Source organism: Ursus maritimus, unplaced genomic scaffold (genome assembly GCF_017311325.1).
Source record: "Ursus maritimus isolate PB19 unplaced genomic scaffold, ASM1731132v1 scaffold_29, whole genome shotgun sequence".
Classification (NCBI taxonomy): domain Eukaryota; kingdom Metazoa; phylum Chordata; class Mammalia; order Carnivora; family Ursidae; genus Ursus; species Ursus maritimus.
This window is the reverse complement of record NW_024425452.1, coordinates 13748323-13768051: the sequence shown is the minus strand read 5'-3', so window position 1 is coordinate 13768051 and position 19729 is coordinate 13748323. Positions and strand designations below refer to the sequence as shown.

At 35.7% G+C, this 19729-nt stretch overlaps 1 protein-coding gene across 2 annotated transcripts in view; it reads left to right on the top strand.

Moving 5' to 3' along the window:
• Positions 1-19729, top strand: part of BMP5 (bone morphogenetic protein 5) — a 116879-nt gene that overhangs the window by 86194 nt on the left and 10956 nt on the right. For both annotated transcript variants that reach the window (XM_008691761.1, XM_008691760.1), the window contains exon 4: positions 13943-14137. In XM_008691761.1, the coding sequence (XP_008689983.1) occupies positions 13943-14137 (195 nt within the window). The remainder of the gene's footprint in view (positions 1-13942; positions 14138-19729) is intronic.

The following is a 19729-nucleotide window of genomic DNA, read 5'->3' as shown; positions in this document are numbered from 1 at the left end:
GGAGCCTGCTTCTTCCTCTCCCACTCCCCCTCTTCCTCTCTTGCTGGCTGTCTCTCTCTGTCTAATAAATAAATAAATCTTTAAAAAAAAAAAAAAGAAAAATTTCCAACCCAAAGATGCTTCAGTATAAATTACTATTATTTAGTTTCATAAACCTATTAGCATCAAGATGGGTTCTTACAAAGAATGTAGAATTATAAGCAGTATCTTAATGTTTGTAGAACACGTGGCTAAAGAAATATTGGTAGTCTTTGCTAAAGAGTCCTTCCTAAATATATTATGCTGATATTTATAGCACATTGCATAAAATCCCCACTATATAAATGCCATTTTCTATAAAATAATCGGAAGATGGAACATATCTTATGAATTCTTTGGAAGAACATCAGAGAAGATCTTCCCGAAATGTCAAGGAAAGAAACCATTGTAACTGTTGCCTCTTCTCAGATTACAACCCATCCTGGTCAGCAGCTGTATTTCCCAGACATTGTAAAGGGGCAAAGTTAGAGCATTTTTTCTGCTTGTTAGTACACAAGTGTTTTCTCTGTTCTATTTTTAGAAATTACACATACCAGAGCTTTTCTAAATGCACAATTTAATTTTGTATTATTTTCACCAACGTTATTGTGCAAACTTAAGAAAACACATCGACTGTAGTTATCAGCACTATTAGATTGAAAGTGGGTATTTTTGAGCTTTTATTACCCAGGTTCTAACTGGTAGGTTTTTTGTTGTTGTTCACTGCTGGAAACTGACAGCTGTTCCATCTACATTAAAAATAAGGAATGGAATTAGTAATTTTTTTTTTGTAGCCTCGAGGTGTGTGTTAATTGCTAATTTTCCTTAGTAGGTGCAGAGTAATTTAACATACCGATAAAAATTGTCTTCAAAATTGCAGTATCCTGCAATTTCTTTTAAATATGCCGTGTTAAAAAATTGGATTTTTCAAAAATTCCATGGCATCTTTTGAATTACAGAATATATATTCCTTTTTTTTTTGCTGTTCAAACTTTTAATTTTGTAATTTTTTAAATTTAAATTCAATTAATTAACATATAATGTATTATTGGTTTCCGAGGTAGAGATCAGTGATTCATCAGTCTTATATAACACCCAGTGCTCATCACATCACATGCCCTCCTTAATGTCCATCACCCAGTTACTCCATCCTCTCCCACCTCCCTCTCCCCCAGCAACCCTCAGTTTGTTTCCTATAGTTAAGAGTCTCTTATGGTTTGTTTCCCTCTCTGATTTCGTTTTGTTTTATTTTTGATCCTCTGTTTTGTTTCTTAATTACCACATGAGTGAGATCATATGATAATTGTCTTTCTCTGATTGACTTACTTCACTTAGCATAATACCTTCTAGTTCCATCCAGAATATATATTCCTCATTAGAAAAATATATCCCAGTCCTCATGTCACTATATATTAAACAAACGTACAAGGTACTAACTTGAGACCCGCTTACCTTTATTGAATGCGAGTATGTTTATGTGAGACAGATGAAGAGTTCTTAATGTAATATCTGCTTAAATTTAATGTCCTGGAATCTGCTATTTTTAAATGGAAGTATTTGGTTAAATAAGTTTGTTGTGTTACCCTTAGGATTCCTAAGACAGTCATTTTTACCTCAGGGGAAAAATCTCCAAATTAAGCCCCTGTGTTGTCAGATGACTATTTGTCTGTGTCAAGGGTCAGATGATCTATGTGGCTAGTTAATCTGCATATCAGCTGACATAGTGCTAATAAGTAGCAGAAGAAATTCAGAGATCAAGGGTGATATTTTTCTTTTTGTCCTGCTGTTTTGACTACAGTTTCCCATTATTTATCTAAGTTCAAAAAGTTGAATTATGTCCACTTATCAGAGGATCTTTTAAACATTTTGAGATTTGATAATATTCTCTTCCCTTATCTGAACTTTATCTTATAAAGCAATTAAGTCATTTTTGTTCATAAAACCATATGGCTCCCTTTTGCTGAATTTATGATGATGACAATTGGTTTCAAATAAATAAATGAGAGAGTCTTCACATCCAAGAAACTGTAAGAATCACATATCTTGCTAAATGTTCTGAAAATAAGGAGGAACATATACCCCTATGATTTGTTCTAGGTAAATATTAGTATAAATGAAGCAGTTCTTTATGTACTGTTTAATGTTAAGGATAATTAGAGCATACTTGCTTGACTTTTAGATGAATATTTAAGAATAAATGAGGAAGATAGTTGAAGAATAGTTAACTTCAAATACTTAAATAAATAAATAAGTAAAATTGAACTTTTGCCCCACAGTCCAGAAATTAAATCAATGTGGAAAGAAAAAAAAAGATTTAGGTACAAGGAAAAAAGTGCCTGATAAATGGAAGTTAATGGTTATGGAATTGTTTGTACTGTGAGGGAATGAGTTACATGTGACTGGAAGAATTCACCATTTATTTGACATTTTCTCCAGGCCCCATTATATTGCATGAGATGATTTATCAGGTAATTGTAATTTATGGGCATAAATTTATACTTTAAGCCTTATACGTACATAAATATTTATTCAGAGAGGGTGCAGTGAACAGAAATATACCATCTTAAAGGAGCTTGTGGTATTATACAGTTACATTCAAACCCAAACTCAAGATATATAAAATCAGAGATGGAAAAACTGGTAAGAGAAGCAAGCCGTGTTAGCCATCTCATGGACTTTCTTTTGGGGTAAGTGCATGTGTGCACATGTGTGTGAAGGTGCGCGCGTGCGTGCATGTGTGTGTAGGGAAAATATTCAGTCATACACACATTCTCAAGGAGTGATGGGAGGAATCAGATATAAGTTCATAGTTGATAATCTAGAATTATTAGTTTCTAGAGTGTTCTCGTGACAGCATTTAGAAGAATTTCGCCGCCTTTTACTATAAGGGCCACAGCAACATTTTCAGTATTGTAACAAAACATAAAACTTAATCTAAATTTTTCTAGAATGTTTTCTTTAAAGTGGCTTCCGTTTCTACCATATTTCTATAGAATTTCAAAAACATTAACCATAAATCAATCTATGGCAATGTATTAGTTTTTAAAAATCATTCTTTGTATGAATCAAGCCATGGACAGATATTTATAAGATGGCTAAAAGAAACAACCGCGTTGGTCATTTTATGCGAATGATTCAGAAAAGTTTCCATTGAGAAGAATTCCTGTATCTTTATGGTAAAAATGACTAGATGTCTACTGAAAATAAATATGACAAAGAGTTCCCTTGGGGTTTAAAATCAGTATTGCTAATTTTCCAAACCCATGTAAGCTGTGACCCATGGGTTTTCTAACTTGTGTAATGTCTTAAAGCACATCGGAGAACATAAATCTTTCCTGTATGCTTTAGATTTTTGCTATTTTCCCACTGCATAAAAATGAGCAAAATCATCAATATGCCTTTCATGGCTAGAATAACTAAACACAAATATTGGAGCACTGGTAAATTTGTACTTCGTTCAACCCAAGAAGTTATTAATTCTCTTATTAGTCACATACAGTTTTCATAAACTATACTTCATGTATTTTCCAACTCACTCTATTTATCAAAATTTACTTTCTGTCTTTATAAAGATCTGCTTTTTTGATACCCTGATTTTCACAGCATTTTTTTACCAACATCAATTATTCTTCCATGCTAATATTTCATATTTTTTTAGTTCTTTATGATTAGTCCAAGTTTCACTTCCTAGATACATCTTTAGTTCACTCTAAATAAATATTCAAACCATGCGTTTGCTGTGATGGTCAATTGCAATAATATTAATAACTAACGGAAACTAACATTTACTGAGAGCTTACTAAATGCTAGGCATTTTGCTAGCTCTTTAAATGGAATGTCTACTTTATTTCATGATTATCCTATTTTGTACATGAGGAAACTCAGCCTTAGAAAGCTCAAGAATTTTGCCCATGAATCTAATGATGATTTATTTTCAGAGCCAGCTCTAATATACTATGACTCTCACAAATTATATGAATTTTTGTAGAAAAATAAATGTATTTTTAGAATTTCCAAATAAAAAATGCTATTAATAATGATTATTATGGGACAAAATTGAACTTTATGTTGGATCTGTTGGGAATTACCTTTGGCTTTTTGTATTTTCTGTCTGGAATTGAACTGTGACCTGGCCTACAAAAGCTAACAGCATTTTAACCATATTTTTTGTTTTCTAAATCTAACTACTTCAGCATTTCTTTCAGCCCCTTACACGATTATAGCTAATTTGATAAATTCATAAATTGAGAAGAAGGTAACTTTCCCTCTGCCAGTGATTCACTTCAACATGTAATTAAATTTAGCTAAATTTAATTTCTTTATTTTGAATTTAATAATGAACATCGCTTTCCCTTGCGTACTATGTCTCTCACTAATGTATTTTGATAGGTTCTCCTCCCGTTTTCTCTCCCTTAATCCATATTCCCCATCATGGAATCCTCATATCTGCCTCCCTCACTGCCCTTTTAAGTGTCAACTGGTGTTCAGGTTTGTGGTTGAAGCCGGGGTACAGCAGACTCGTCCTGAGGCCAGTCAAGCATGCCGTTTCCAAATTTTATTAATTTATTATTTTATAAGAAGTCAGTGTGAAGTTAATCCTTTCTCCCACCTCACCTTCCCAGCTTCCCACCTTCCAGCATCAAAGCTGATGGTGAGTTGGTATTGTTTCAACCCTTAAGAGATCTTGGACTACCTGAATTTTGTTTTGGGAGCAACACAGTGGGGTAATTCTTTCCTAAAAAATTTGAAAAAAAAAAAATCCCCTGGCAATGAAACATGTTTTTAATTGTTCGTTGGGTTGCTTTTGTTTTTTTCCCTATAAGCAGAGTTTAATTGGGTGAACTGCTTTTCTAAAAACCTTGTATTTTGAACAAAATGATTAGAATGTAATTTATAGATCTTTTCATTCTGCCGGAAATGAAGAATCACGATTCTGTTATCTTTTAAAATAGCTACATCTTTTTTTGATATCTATATTATATTTTTTTCTCTGATCAGTACCCTGAATGGGCCTCTCATAGCCTAATTTAGTCTTGTATTATGATTCGTAAGGAGAAAATAATTTTCCTTTATAAATAGATGTTGATTATGGAATATATTCAGTAATAAATGGAAAACCTTGAATATGCTATTTTACCATGTTCATTATATGTATATATATACCTAATGTTTTAAAACTAGGTTTTAATAACAGTTTTCTTTGTTTTAATTTACTGTATGTATATATTTCAATGAGAGACACGTGGTAAACATACTTTGCTTATCCAAATTTTAGCATCATAACTCAAAAACGTACGTGAAAAAGTTTTGAAATCAATAATTTAAAGTAAGCAGAGACAAATAGGAGTTAGTTAGTCTTGTTTCATTATCTGGTGAAAGATGTATTTTACCATTTTTTAGATTTCCCTTAATGAAAAGGGATATGGAAGTGTTTGGCTACGTCTGTACTTCTGTTTTTGATTTTCCCTAATTCAGAACAGTAACCATGGATCACCAATCTTGCCAAACAAATGCCAATGTCAGGGACATATGACAGTTTTTGTTGTTTGTTATAGTCCCGATTCTAGACTCTAACTCTGGTTTAACTAATGATCTGAGGGGTAAATGTTTTCATGGTGATATTGATTTAGGGCCATGAAGAATATGAGATTCTCCTTACTCTCACCATACACGAGCGTTAACTCTGTCTTTCCCATTGTTCTTTCCATTGTGAGTTTAACTTATTGCTGATCCGTATTTCTTAAAGACATATACAAAAATAACAGCAGGGTTGGTTTTGCATCGTGAGCAGAGAACACAATGGGAAGAAAAGAGAAGCTTTAGTCTCTATAAGGCATATGAGCAGTCACCATGTTCTGTGCTGCTGAGAATTCAACTTTGGCACGTGGTGTGAGCTCACGTGCGAGAAAGGAAAACCAAAAGAGAAACAAAAGCGTATGACAACATGACAACCAGAACACATAATTGTGAAACCAGAGGTGATCAAAATTTGCAAGTTGAGAGAAAATACTTTGATAGGGAAGTTGCATATCCCAGCTCCTTAAAAAGGCATGCTAATTTCTCTGTAGTGTAATAAGTTTCAATCTGAGTGAAATGGAAACTGAGGAAACCACCTGCCCTTTCATGGCTGGCAAGGAGTGTTGAATCCTTATTTTCCTGCTTACTAAGGAAAGTCTGACCTTGAACTTAACAAAAGCAGCAGCTATAACACTGTTCTTCCAGACACCATGTGTGTGTCACTGACAGATCTGAGATGGATGGTTTTCCTCCCGTCTTCTCAAGGTGAAAAGCAGAGACTCAAGACAAAGCAACAGCCCCAACCAACCCTTAACAAAGGGGAACACTATGTACTTAAAGGAATCGCATACTACGTTAGGGTTCACAGGGCTGAGTTAAAAATCTGATCCTTCTCTGAGTTTTATTTTATTCATTTAAAAAATGGAACTCTTGTCTTATTGTACAGAGTAAATATGAGGCATATGAATCTACTTCAATAGATGGAAGCTGTTTTGTCGTTAAAAGTATTGACTGAGCTAAGCTTCTCAATTCCCAATTTTCTTGATCCTTTGGGAGGGCATGCTTATTACTACTTTTGGGTACCAGTTATATTTATATGTGGAGGTGCTCACATGATTTCTCTCTGAAGTAATATAGCTGATAGAAATATGAAAATGCTACTTAGACTATGAAATCAGATACTGCTGCTGAGGATGACCAAAAGTTACCACTGTTGGGACCCAGCTATTATTTTGTATGGCCAGACAGCTCAGAAGGATGCTTTTGCTCTGGGAAACATCATGGCATCATGGTGGGCTGACTGGTCCTTTCTTTGAGGTAAGCCAGTTTATATTCTTGCCAGAGCCAGAGAAATGAGAAACTGGTAAAGAAAAGTTCTGCTTTTTTTTTCACTCAAACATTTGTTTTGTGATCCAACCTTCATATGTGAAGGAAAGAATTAAATCCCAAATGTCTTAACTCTTTTCCCCCCAAAAGTAGACACTGATCATGGTATATGCATTAGGAATCTCAGTATCAGCTCTTCATTGCAGATTTTGGAAAATACCTTTTACACTCTTTGCTCTCTTTTATTAGGTGTCAAAATAAAGTTCTCTTTCATTTTAGTGGTAAGGACTAGTCTAAAGATTCTGGAAGTGGCCTGTGATCATTTCACATGTTCATTTATCAAACTGAAAAGAAAGATCAAACATTTAACGAGCCATGCTTTTCTGTATGATAACAATTCTTTTGAATCATATATCATATAAGCTGGTAAAAAAGAATGTTTCCTTTAGACACTCATCAGTTTCCCAAGTAAATGCATTAAGTTCATTTCAAAGACCACTTTCACCTACTAGAGATAAAATGAAGTGTGAAATTAAATTAATTTCACTGCTATTAAACAAACTAAAATGAGCTTGAATCTGAAAAGCTTTTTTCACTGATATCTTAACACATCAAAAAAGTTTTTAAAGACTTTTGGGTTGATTTCTGCTGAAACTCTGCTTTGTTATAGTTTTACTTAAATCTATGATTTTAAAGGAGAGAAATGTGTGTGTGCACTTTTTTATTTTAAAAAGTCACATAATAACTGGAAAAAGGGCTAAAAATAATTCACTCTTTTCATGGTTTTGTGAAAAGAATGTTTCTGCTTTCTTAAAATAAATGAGGACTGTAAGACCAACTGCTAACCAATCTTTTGGGAGCATGTGACAGATGATGTCTGTAAAGCTTGTAGGGTCTCAGGGGAAAGGCGCTATATATAAAGCAAAGAGCTATTAAAAAGTAAGTGCTTATGTGAAGGTAAACTGCAGTTCCTAGTTTGAGATTCATATTTCCATCAGCTGAAAAGAAGGCCCGAGTCAAAGACATACGTTGGGCTTGTCAAGCCTGAGACAGTAAGCCTCCTCATCTCAGAATGATGTCCCATGGAAGGAGACCGATCGTTTCCATCACCTCAGTCCCACCCTTGGTGCAATAAAACACTTGAGTGTTCTGGACAGCTTCCACAACTAGGCACAAACCTGGCCCTGATCCTTTATGGTTCTCAGCCTTTCTTTCCCCAGGCTCTCCTTCCTGGAGTCTCATGAGCTGTAGTTCTCAACTTTTTGCATCCCCACCCCCACCCATTACTCCTTGACTCATTGTGCCAATGCTTCTGACCAAACACTCTATTTTTTTTCTTCCAATCCCCACCACTTTCTCAAACTGTGGGGCATTACAGTGCCATCAACCAAATTTTTAGAAAAAATTTCAAGTCTTTAAAAGATTATTATTTTTTTTTTAAGAAAGGGAGCAGGGTAGGGGCGTGGGGCAGAGGGAGACGGAGAATCAAGCAGACTCCATGCCCAGCGTGGAGCCTGATGTAGGGCTTGATCTCATGACCCTAAGATCGTGACCTGAGCTGAAACAAGTTGGGGGCTTAACTGACTGAGCCACCCAGGCGCCCCCCAAATTTCAACTTTTTAAAAAATATCTTCCTCCTTTACACACCCCAGTCATAAAGGAAAATGGAATTCTTCTGGCTGGGTTACCAGGAATTGTAACCGCATTTCTTGTCTGAAGGTAATTCTCAACTCCTAGTTTATGTCACTGTGTCAGGACACGGTTCCCAATTGCCCTCTGTGGATTTCAGACCTCTGATGTGTCTTTTCTTTTTTACTATCAGCCACAGACTCCTATCCTATTCACATATATTATGACATTTGTCCTTTCTTTTGTTTTTCACACCTTTTCATAATGAATATATAATTATAAATGTATAATATTTAATATAAAATAAAGTGGTTATTTCTAATTTACTCTTTTAAATGTCAGTATAGAGAAGAGAATGGAGACATCTAACAAAGGCATTGCATGAAGATCCCAGCTTGTTAAATACAGTCCCAAAATTACTTTGAAGAATCAAAGATCTTACTACTTGCATTCTAAAGTTCAAAAGCTTTCCCAGAAACCTCTTAACTGTGAGTTCCCAGTATCACTGAAATAGTTTAAATTCCCAGCTTTTCCTTGCTTTTGTTTGAGATTTTAAGGCAATGTAAACCATCTTGAAAATAAGAAAGTTTTGAACACAAACGTAAAATTCCGTTTGTGATACTTCAAATCCATGTGCTTCTATTTGGCAATAGGCCAGTGTTTTTACTATAAAACTAGAAACTATGGAAATGTTATCAAATTGTGACAGTTGAAATTTATAGCTAGATTACAACATGCTTAATTTAAGTTAATTTGAGTTAAAATGTATATGGAATTTAAATAGACAAAATTCTGTCTTCCCCACATTCCTTAAAATCTGATATAAAGATGATTTAGCCTGTATACTGGGTAGAGAATTCTGCACATTTTAAATCATCTGTTTCTAAAAAGGGTAAAATTCCAGTATAATTTAGAGTCACAGAAACTATAATTTAGGAGCACCAGAATCAAATTTAATCACAGATTGAAAATAAATGCAGATCAGGAAGATATGTGGATGAGAAACAATGCGCTGGTTTGTCTTCTATGAAATAGTCCGTAAAGGGTGCTGCGAAAGCCTTTTTCAAAATGAGGGAAAGGTAATTTAGGCACAAGTTCCATCCCAGGTGTTTGGGTTAAGCAGTCAATTACTGTGGGTTTATAGGAGAAAAAAACAAACTGGAATTTATGCAAACATCTTACAGCAATATCAACGTTTAGACTGATAAATCCTCAAATGAATGTTTTTCAAACTGTGTATTCTGCAGGGAAACTAAATGCTCATATTTGGAACCACTTATCCTTATAATATCAACATGCCTCTGAAGAGCTGTTTTATGTCAGAGCCTCCTTTAATAACCCTCTTTCTAAAGAAATAAACATTTTGAAAGTCACATTTTCCTAAAAGAATGGTTTGAAATACACAAGTAGTAGGTTTGGGATAAATCTTTTGTTTGCCACTCTACCTTCTCGTGACTGTAAATTTCAGTTAGTTGTGCCCTTAGGCACATGTGAATACAATATCCTGACTCCCCCCGCCCCCCCACGTGTTTATACAAAGGCATGAATGAGGGTCAGAGTGGCAGGCCTGGAAGTCTCGAGAATCTCGAATCTCCAGCTTCATTTATGGCAAAATTGAGCAGGTTAGAGCCTCAGGTATTTCCCTCTTCATTTTTGTGTGAAAAGAGTAATCATTTCTTCAGAAGGTATCATCCTAAGCCAATCTTTACTCACTCTGTAGTTAAACAAACTGAGAAATAATATACCCATATATTTGCTGCTCAAATTGTTTCTTTTCACGATACACCCTGGGTCATTATTCTGCATTTATTCTTTCGGGGTTCACCTTTTTCTTAGGATGAGTTCTTTCCCATGATGCTGTTCTTTTTCTTTCCTTTTTTTTTTTTTTTAGATTTTATTTATTTATTTGACAGAGAGACAGCCAGCGAGAGAGGGAACACAAGCAGGGGGAGTGGGAGAGGAAGAAGCAGGTTCCCAGCGGGGCTCGATCCCAGGACCCTGGGATCACGCCCTGAGCCAAAAGCAGACGCTTAAGGACTGAGCCACCCAGGGGCCCCATCCCATGATGCTGTTCTGTACTCTGTGCTTGGTGCATTAAACATAGCAATGTCCTAGCTATACCTAGGCATGTCTAAATCCTAAGGGGGTGAAGCCTGGACTCAAGCTCATCACCCTTCTATTTAATGTTCTTTTCATTACTCGACCCCATTTCCACTTTCACCGTATATTCAATCCTTAATCCTTATATATCTATAGATTTTAACTAGAAATCAAATATAAGAATCACCTTTGAAAAATAAAACCATGGTGATACACACCTACCTATCATTTTCCTGTATCGAAATGGTTGAGGTAAGGCTTTTTTATACATTTGCAATATCTAAAGCATACTGTACATCTAATAATAAAATTCAACATATTCGAATCAATTTTCTAGAAGACACACTATTTTCAATACATGCCATATAGTCTGGGTTCCTATTAACACTTTTAGCAAAAACGACTGCTCAGCCATTCAGAAGGTTTGGTCCACATAGTCAGTACAGGTATATTGTATCTGAACAGGTCACATAGTTAATGTTCTATTGGTGGAGCTCGAGACCAAGAGTAACTCAGCAAGCATTAACTTATGGAATCTTAATAGTCACCTCGTTGCTGAAGTAAAAAGGAAACCAAGAGGAAACTTAATAATATCAAAAGTTATTTTAAAGGGAGTTCACGTTGGTTTGAAGACTACTTTGCTTCACACACAATATCCACCTTTGTAAAGCCCAAGAAACCCATATTTGTAACATACACACATCTTTACAGTTTTCAGAACATAAATCTTTAGAGCAGTATTATTTCTCCACAGATAAAAATTACAATATAGAAAGTCTTTAGAATGATAATAAAAGAGACTCTCTTGCAAACCCAAGGAAACTTGGAATTTTGTGTTAAGTGCTTATTTCACCATAAAAGGGGCAGTGTGTGTTGTAATGAATGGAAAACCGATTTTACCTCCATTCCATTTGTGAGCATCTTGTGGCAACCTATTTTAGTATTAGAGAGATCATATATTAGAAATGATTCCTGCAGTCATCGATGTATACAAGTAAAAATTTAGTTCCTGTTAAATTAACACTTCATTAAAAAATCAAAATAAAAGCTCAACAAATACATTTTATGTTGTACTCTAAGAGAGAAAAAAATTTTTTTGAAGAACAGATCGCCAGTTATTCTATTCTATAACAGTCAAGTTTCTCAGTTCTTTTTTTTTTTTTCTTTCGCTGAGCTCTGTCACTGGAAACATCTTAAACCAATTTCAAGTGGTACACCTGAATAAACATGTTGTAAAAGTGTTTATGTATTGAAGTGGGTCAGTTCAAGGTATGGTATTTGGCTGGAACTTCTAATTTCTCTTTTTACAGCAAAAGGGCTGCCAGAAGGAGGAAGTCTGAGCTGAATTAATACATTTGTTACAGTGGAAGTAGAATGGAAACTGCTCTGACCACAAATCAAACTGCCTCTTTCATTTATGCCAGTGATAGAGTTTTTCTAAGAAATATAGACTCTGGCAGAGAGCCACTGTAAGTTTGCATTTAAAAGAGAAACCTATATGCTTATTTGTTTAAGGTTTACTGCCTTGATTATTTGTAAGTTCTTTCTTCGGTAGGACTGAGCGCAGTGGTGTTTGTGAGCCAGATACCGTTTTAATAATTGTGGGAACGGAACGGATTTTCCCGATACGTTGTAGAACAATTGATGAGGCCACGGACGCTGCTTGGATTAGCGCACACGCTTTTTTTTTTTTTTCTTTTTTTAACCAATACCTCCACATTTAAAGGACCTCTGTGTCCCTCCCAACAGCTGCAGAGCCTCACATGACACAGTCTCGTTTTCTGACGGTAGAAGGTCTCTGCACAATACAAGTATACACAAAAGTGTTTATGCTGCCAAAATAAATTTTGTTAAGACCAAGAGTTTATTTGCTAAAATGCCATTGATGCCGTTTCAAGGACTTGTTTTCCTTTTCTTTCTTCTAAGGTGGGTCAGGTCTTATAATGGACTAAGGTTACTCCACAGTCTTTACTGAATAAATATTTTAAGAAAACATGCACATCTCTCAGGGGGCAAGGCAGAGTCAATCATGCACATATTTCAAGCCACATTATATATTACTCTTAAAAGATCGGTAACTTCTGTATCTAGAGTAGAAACTTTGCTTGAGTTTTTAGTAATTCTCAACTAAATTTACAAGCTAAGGTTAAATAGTTCATCCTCCTTGGGTGATTTTCATCAAACTAGATATCAGCCAATGATTATATATATTATATATATAAAACAATAAATATATAGTCTATATATATAATTTTCAGTGATTTTTTTTTTAAATTACAAGAGCATAACAAGAGTGAACTGTAGAAAGGGAGATATAGTAATGCCTAACTCCTAGAGTATTTGTAGAATCACATTAAATAGTGCATGGAAAACACTTAGAAAAATACCTAGCACATACATAGCAGGTGCTCCAAATACCTTTAAGTATTATTATTACTACCCAGTGGGGAGGCTCTTTATCAACATCTACTTCTAGTCTCTAGGACACTTTGACCTCTAACGCATTCCTACACAAGCTCTGGTTGCTATCATTCCCTGATACACAACCACACCAACAGGCTCCAAAGGGTCTGGGATGCAGACTGGTTTAGAGACAAGAGTGAGTCTCCAAACTCCCCTGAACTTTTCTTTCTTAGAGTCTCCAGGCTTGGGTAACAAGTTTGGAAATCCTTTCAGTAAACATCCAGGTGTGTCCAAACTCAGAGCGGGAGGAACTCCGCAAGTGCCATGATTACTTCAAAATACTTTGTGTTGAGAAAGAACTGGAATTTAAAGCAAAACTCCATCTCCAGCAGGAGCTTCTAGAATGACCTGTGAAGAGCTTTAAGGAGAGCATAGCTTTGTGCAGTTTGCTGGGCACAGGCCAGAGGTGAAGGGGGAAGGCTATCAGCACTAATTAACACTTGAAAGGTTTGAAAAAGCTGGAGAAAGTAGAAACACTCAGGCAGCCATTCAGCTTTTATCACTTAGAGGAAAATTATAGGGCATTTAATGCAGAAGGGCCCATAGCTAATATTTTTGAAATTGTTATTTAATATGGACATTTCCAGGCTGATGGTAGTCAAGCCTTTCCATTTAAAATATTGCTGACTTCCAGGTCTGAGAAGGATCAGTTAGTGAAGGCAGCCGGAGGGCGTTCTGTGGTGAAGAATGATGCAAAATATAAAACCAAGCATGGATAATTGTAACGGCAAACTTTCAATGTTTATAAAAATCTTTGGCCTGCAAGGAAAACATTCTGATAATGTTTTTAAAAGTGATGTTACTTGTTCAAAGCACCCTCAGAATTCATTCACGTCAGGTAAACTTTCTTTCTTTCTTATAAACCAAGTGCTTGTGCTTTCTGTTTTAGGACGCAGTATCAATGTAAAATCCGCCGGTCTTGTGGGAAGACATGGGCCTCAGTCAAAACAGCCGTTCATGGTGGCCTTCTTCAAGGCAAGCGAGGTACTTCTTCGATCTGTGAGAGCAGCTAACAAACGGAAAAATCAAAACCGCAATAAACCGGGCTCTCATCAGGACTCCTCCAGAATGTCCAGTGTTGGAGGTAAGATAGTTGTGCCCAGAGAGTTATGGGGTCAGAGAGTTGTGCCCAGAGAGTTATGGGGTCAGAGAGTTGTGCCCAGAGAGTTATGGGGGTCATACGTCGCAAATCCAGTAGCCACGATAGATTTACCCTCTGCGTATACCTTTGTTTGGTCTATTAAATCACCCAGCAATGTTTCACACGTCCTCAGAATGTTTCATCAGTGAATCACTCGGTAATACATTTCAAAATAAGTACGACTTGCCTTTGTATGTTGAAAGACTCGGTTCAAATTAAAATCAAGCTGGCAGTAATAAGATTATGAAATGGCTACATCAACAAAGTCTAGCCAAAACTCATCTACACAACTTGCTGAGTTGACTTCCACGGGGCCTCTCAGATGTGGATGGGCAACCAGGTAAATTCAACATAAAAAGATTTCTTCAGTACTTAAGGCAATACCTGTGAATCATGCAGTTTCCATTTTCTCTGACAATAAAAGCAGCATAGATTATATGGAAATTGAGGGGCGCCTGGGTGGCTCAGTCATTAAGCGTCTGCCTTCTGCTCAGGGCGTGATCCCGGCGTTATGGCATCGAGCCCCACATCAGGCTCCTCTGCTATGAGCCTGCTTCTTCCTCTCCCACTCCCCCTGCTTGTGTTCCCTCTCTCGCTGGCTGTCTCTCTCTCTGTCGAATAAATAAATAAAATCTTAAAAAAAAAAGATTATATGGAAACTGAGGTAATATTTACATTTCCATTAATTATTTGGAAGACTGTTATCTAGATAACCTGCTTTATGTGTGTGTATGTATACACATATGTATAAAATCCGGTATCAAAATATTACAGATGCACAAATGATCCCAACGTGCTTGCAATTTGATCTATCAGTTGATAGAAAAGGAGATAAAAGTACAGGGGATCTGAATGAATCTGCCAAAATCTGAAGTTATTTAATCATTTTATTTATACCAATAAGTGTCTTGTTTAGTCCAGGCTGCAAACAGATTTTCATAAGCTGTTCTTAGATGAAAATGATGGCTATTTTATTCCAAGAAATTTTATCTATAAAAAATAAATCTGCTTGAAGGGGAAAATTTATCCTAGAACATCCCAACTTAGTACAATATGTTTGTTCATTTGAAAAATATGTGTTCTATGTTAATGGCCACCATATGCAGTGTACTTGCCAGGCCCAGTGGATGAGCTGGTGAACAAAACAGACATGATTCCTGCATATGGGATTCAAGCAAATTAGAATGCTGTACTCTTCCAAAAAGACACATTCAGACAGTATTTGCCATTATTCCTGAAATCTTCATTTTTTCCCCCAGTCACTTGAAACTGACAAATCCTACTGAAATTTTTTATTGCTCAAATGTGTATGAGTGTTAGGTAAGAATTATTATAAACAAAACCAGAAAAAATAGTCTTTTTTTTTTTTTTTTTTTTTTTTTTGCGCCTGGGACTTTCAACAAAAATACTAAACTGGAATTCGTTGGAATCTTCCTAAAATATGGGCATCAGGACAATCGTGTTAGATAGATGTCTATTTGATGTATTTAGTAACAGAAATGGGAAAGATTTCTATATGAAATTACATTATACTGAATTACATGCTATAGAGTAATGTTTTACAATAATTTTCCCCAACAAATAAGTTTAACCATATTTTTCACTTGAAAGTAAAACGTGATATTAGTGCCTTGTTACAAAGCTATTTTATAAAGATCTTCGCAAGATATTTAGTTTGGCAAAAATTATAATTGCTTAATATGAAAGATGGGGAAAAATAACTTTCTAAGACCTTTTCTTCCTTGTAAATACTAGCCTGTCAAAGTTGTATATTTTTCTTTTCATGTAGAATGGTTCTGAAATTGGTTGAAATGTTTTTAATTTGATGTAGCAGACTGCATTAAGGAAAGGTTTGTTAAACCGTGAATAGAATAGTGAATAATTTCTGAGGAAATTACAAAGGGAAAAATGTAAGTCGCAAACTTATTATTGGAGCTCATAAGGACTGTGGCAGAGGCGTTCCAGAGACTGAAATCATCAAAGTCCTTTTCCCTATTCGTGAACTCTATTTATCTTCTCTTTCTGACCACAAGTAACAAATGTACTTCTATAACTAGAGATGAATAAAACACATGGAGCAGAAATCATGTAACTTTTCACCAGTTTCCTAACACCATTTAGAGTACAAAATTATTCTAATATAGACCAATATTTTCTTTTTAAAAAGTTTGTCATTGGCAGGCATGTCTGTGAAATATGTGGTAGATAGTTTTGGAGCATGTTCATATTTTGGTAATAAGAAAGAAAGTAGCTGGTTTGTGTCTAGGAGACGTAACCTTTCAATAGGTAGTAATCAAGCAGACGGGGAAAAGTCTCATAGGATTTGGCCTAACAGACAGGGATTTAAGGAAAGGGAATGCTAATATAAACACAAAATTTGATACTTAGGAAACTTGAAATGCCAGTGAAATTTTAAAATTATTCAAATATAAATAATAAATGCTGTAATAGTACTAAGCTTTTACAATAAAATACTGTTTGAAGACTACACGGCTAAGAGAGAAGCCAATGGGGGTGAAGAGAGTTGTATTAGATGTTTGCCTGATTGCATTTTTTTCTGCAAAGCATGTGTCAAATGTCAAAAATCTCGGTTAGTGCAGGAGAATTAAAACCCAGGTCATTCTTGCTTTCTTTACCCAACTTCTTTTCCTATTTCAAAGATTCTTGCCTTCCAACTTCTCAATGATCCTTTGTTCTTCTATACTCCTATGGAGAAGCCTAGAACAATGCTTGGCACAGAATAGGAACTTGTTAAATTAATGTGTACACTGAACGGAAAAAAACTTAATTCCTCTTTCAGGTGAATATATGCAGAAACACTGCCCCTAGATTTTCTGCAGAAATTGTCCCTCTTTGTCCTTCTTCAGATTTTTGGCAAGGAGGTTGAGCAAACACATTGTGTGAGATATTGCCTCTTTCACGAGGAGGAAGCATAATGGGTGTTTATTTGAATTTGGGTGTGGAGGAAAGGAAATGGAGGTAATAGCTAATTTTTTAGTTAGCTTAAAAAGGCTTTTGGTACTAGGTTGATAAGGTCTTAAGGAACTACTGAGAGCAAGGTGGTCTTCTAAGAACTATATGAGTGCTGAAAAGAATAGAGTATTAAGAATTTGGAAGAATTAATAAGACAAATGGCAAGTCCTGCTTCACTGCAGAACTGCTTGCAAAGATTGCTTATTGTGTCCTGGGTACTAGGGATTGTTGAAAGTGAATCCAATCCATAGTGGCTCTACCTGAAACCATGGTGATTTCTTGGGCCAAGTCTTTCAGAATCATTAAAATGGAAACATTCTATACTTATTCTCAACTCTGATAGGCAGTGTCTTTTGTCTAATATATGCAATGTAAACTCATGCCTCTTGGACAAACAGATGTTAATCAAAATCAGAAAGAACAATTGATTACAATGATTTCTTTAGAATGTTCTATATCATATAATTAATATATATGTTCATTATTTAAAGATAATCAAATCATCAATAAAACTAAAGTTCTCTCTTGATCACCTAAATCCTTTGAGAGAGGTTACTCTGATACACTTATATCAACATGGTACCTATACTTGCAAATCTTTTCATCTATATATTCATCTCTTTGGGAGAATATATTTTTATTATGTGTGTTTAATTACATAAATGATATATCTTATGTATTTCTAAAGACTATTTTTTAGAATAATTTTAGGTTCACAACAAAATTGAGAGGAAGGTACAAAGATTTCCCATATATCCCTGCCCCACAATGCTTAACCTCCCCCATTATCAACATTACTCATCAGAATGGTGCCTTTCTTCCCAAGGATGAATCACAAGGATGAATCTATAATTGTCCAAAGTTCATAGTTTACATTAGGATTCACTTTTGGTATTGTACATTCTGTGGGTTTGGACAAATGTATAATGACATGTATCCATCATTGTGGTATCATACAGAGTACTTTCACCGCCCTCAAAATCTTCCTTCCTCTGGCTATTCATCCCTCCCTCCCCTTAGCAACCACTGATCTTTTTATTGTCCTCATAGTTTTGACTTTTCCAGAATGTAATAGAGTTGGTTTTATGGATTTTTTCAAAAAACAGTATGTCTCAGTCATCTTTCAAATTGAGTGACCTCATTCTTTTTAACGGTTACAATATAGTCAACAGTGCTTGTATCAGAGTTTATTTGGTCCTGTCACTCTTAAAAGACATCTTGGTTGTTTCCAAACTGGGGCTCTCAAGATCAAGGCTGCAGTGAAAATCTTATAAGGCTGCACGTGTGAGAATGTTTCTGATCCACTTGATTTCTATAATAATTAACACTAAAAACTGTTATTTGTGCCCTGAATCACACAAAAACTTTGGAAATCCCTCCTAAAATAACAATTTTGGTGTCTATATTATGTATCTGTACATTTATTTATCTATAATCTTTTTATGAGGTATGGAAGAAGCTAGAAAAGTATGCAGGAACCAAATTATAAAGGCTAGAGTATGCAGTAGTAAGGAACTATGGTGTCTTCATATAGGCAATTGGAAAAAGGAGTGCCGTAATCAGATATGCATTTTAAAAAGTTAGATTTGGCATCAGAGTGAAGGATGGGATGCCAAGGGAGGAAATCGAAAGCCCAAATAGTGATTAGGAATCTAATCCAACACTCCAAGCACTGAAAATTATAAATTGGAAAAAGGGGAAATGGAAACCAAAACATGTGGGATGGGACGAACAGGGAGGGTTGAGACAGGACTCTGGACTGGGAATGTCAAGAATAAGTGGAAGGTATAGGAAAAAGATATGGATATGAGCTTCGATGAAGCATAGGACTTGACAGTGCCATAGAAAATAAAAGAATTCAGGAATGGAGCCTCCCATGGAAGTATTAGTCCTCTAAGTATAGGCAAGGAGAAAAAGCAATTCCATGAAAGAGACCAAGACTTGTGGTCAGAGATGGAGGAGGGAGAGCAGGGGTGAACAAAGTTACCAGGAGAGGATGTTGAGGAAGGATGAGGTAACCAAGAGAGCAAAGGGCTTCCAACCAGTTATCTAGACTAGAAATGGGTCAGTCAGTGGGCTATGTGGACCAATTTAATGTAGGACATGAGGGAGAAAGAAAGAAAGTCAAGAAACTTCCCAAATGTTCTTACTTGGGCCACCAGATGACAGGTGATCCTGTTCGCCAAAGTAATGAGCATCTTTAGAGTGTGAGGCCAAAAGTAAAAATAGTGAGTAGGAGGCATCCAGGAAGCTTTTATTTAGAGATGTCTGGTGGGCCGTTGGAAACTCAGGTTTGTGGACAGTTTTTGTCAGTGAGCTCAAAGGTGAAGATATTAGCTGCATCATCCACGCAGACCCTTTGCTTAGCAGAGTTAAGCGAACATACCAGATAGTCATTGTTTTGTGTTTTCTGTTCTGTGTCAGACATTTCTACACAGAGACAAACACAGTTATTCCTACACAAATCAGTAATAGTAATTCCTAGTGGGTTGTGCACAAATCAATCAAGGAATTCACTGGACATGGAAGATGATGATTAAGATAGAATAGTAGTAGCATTTT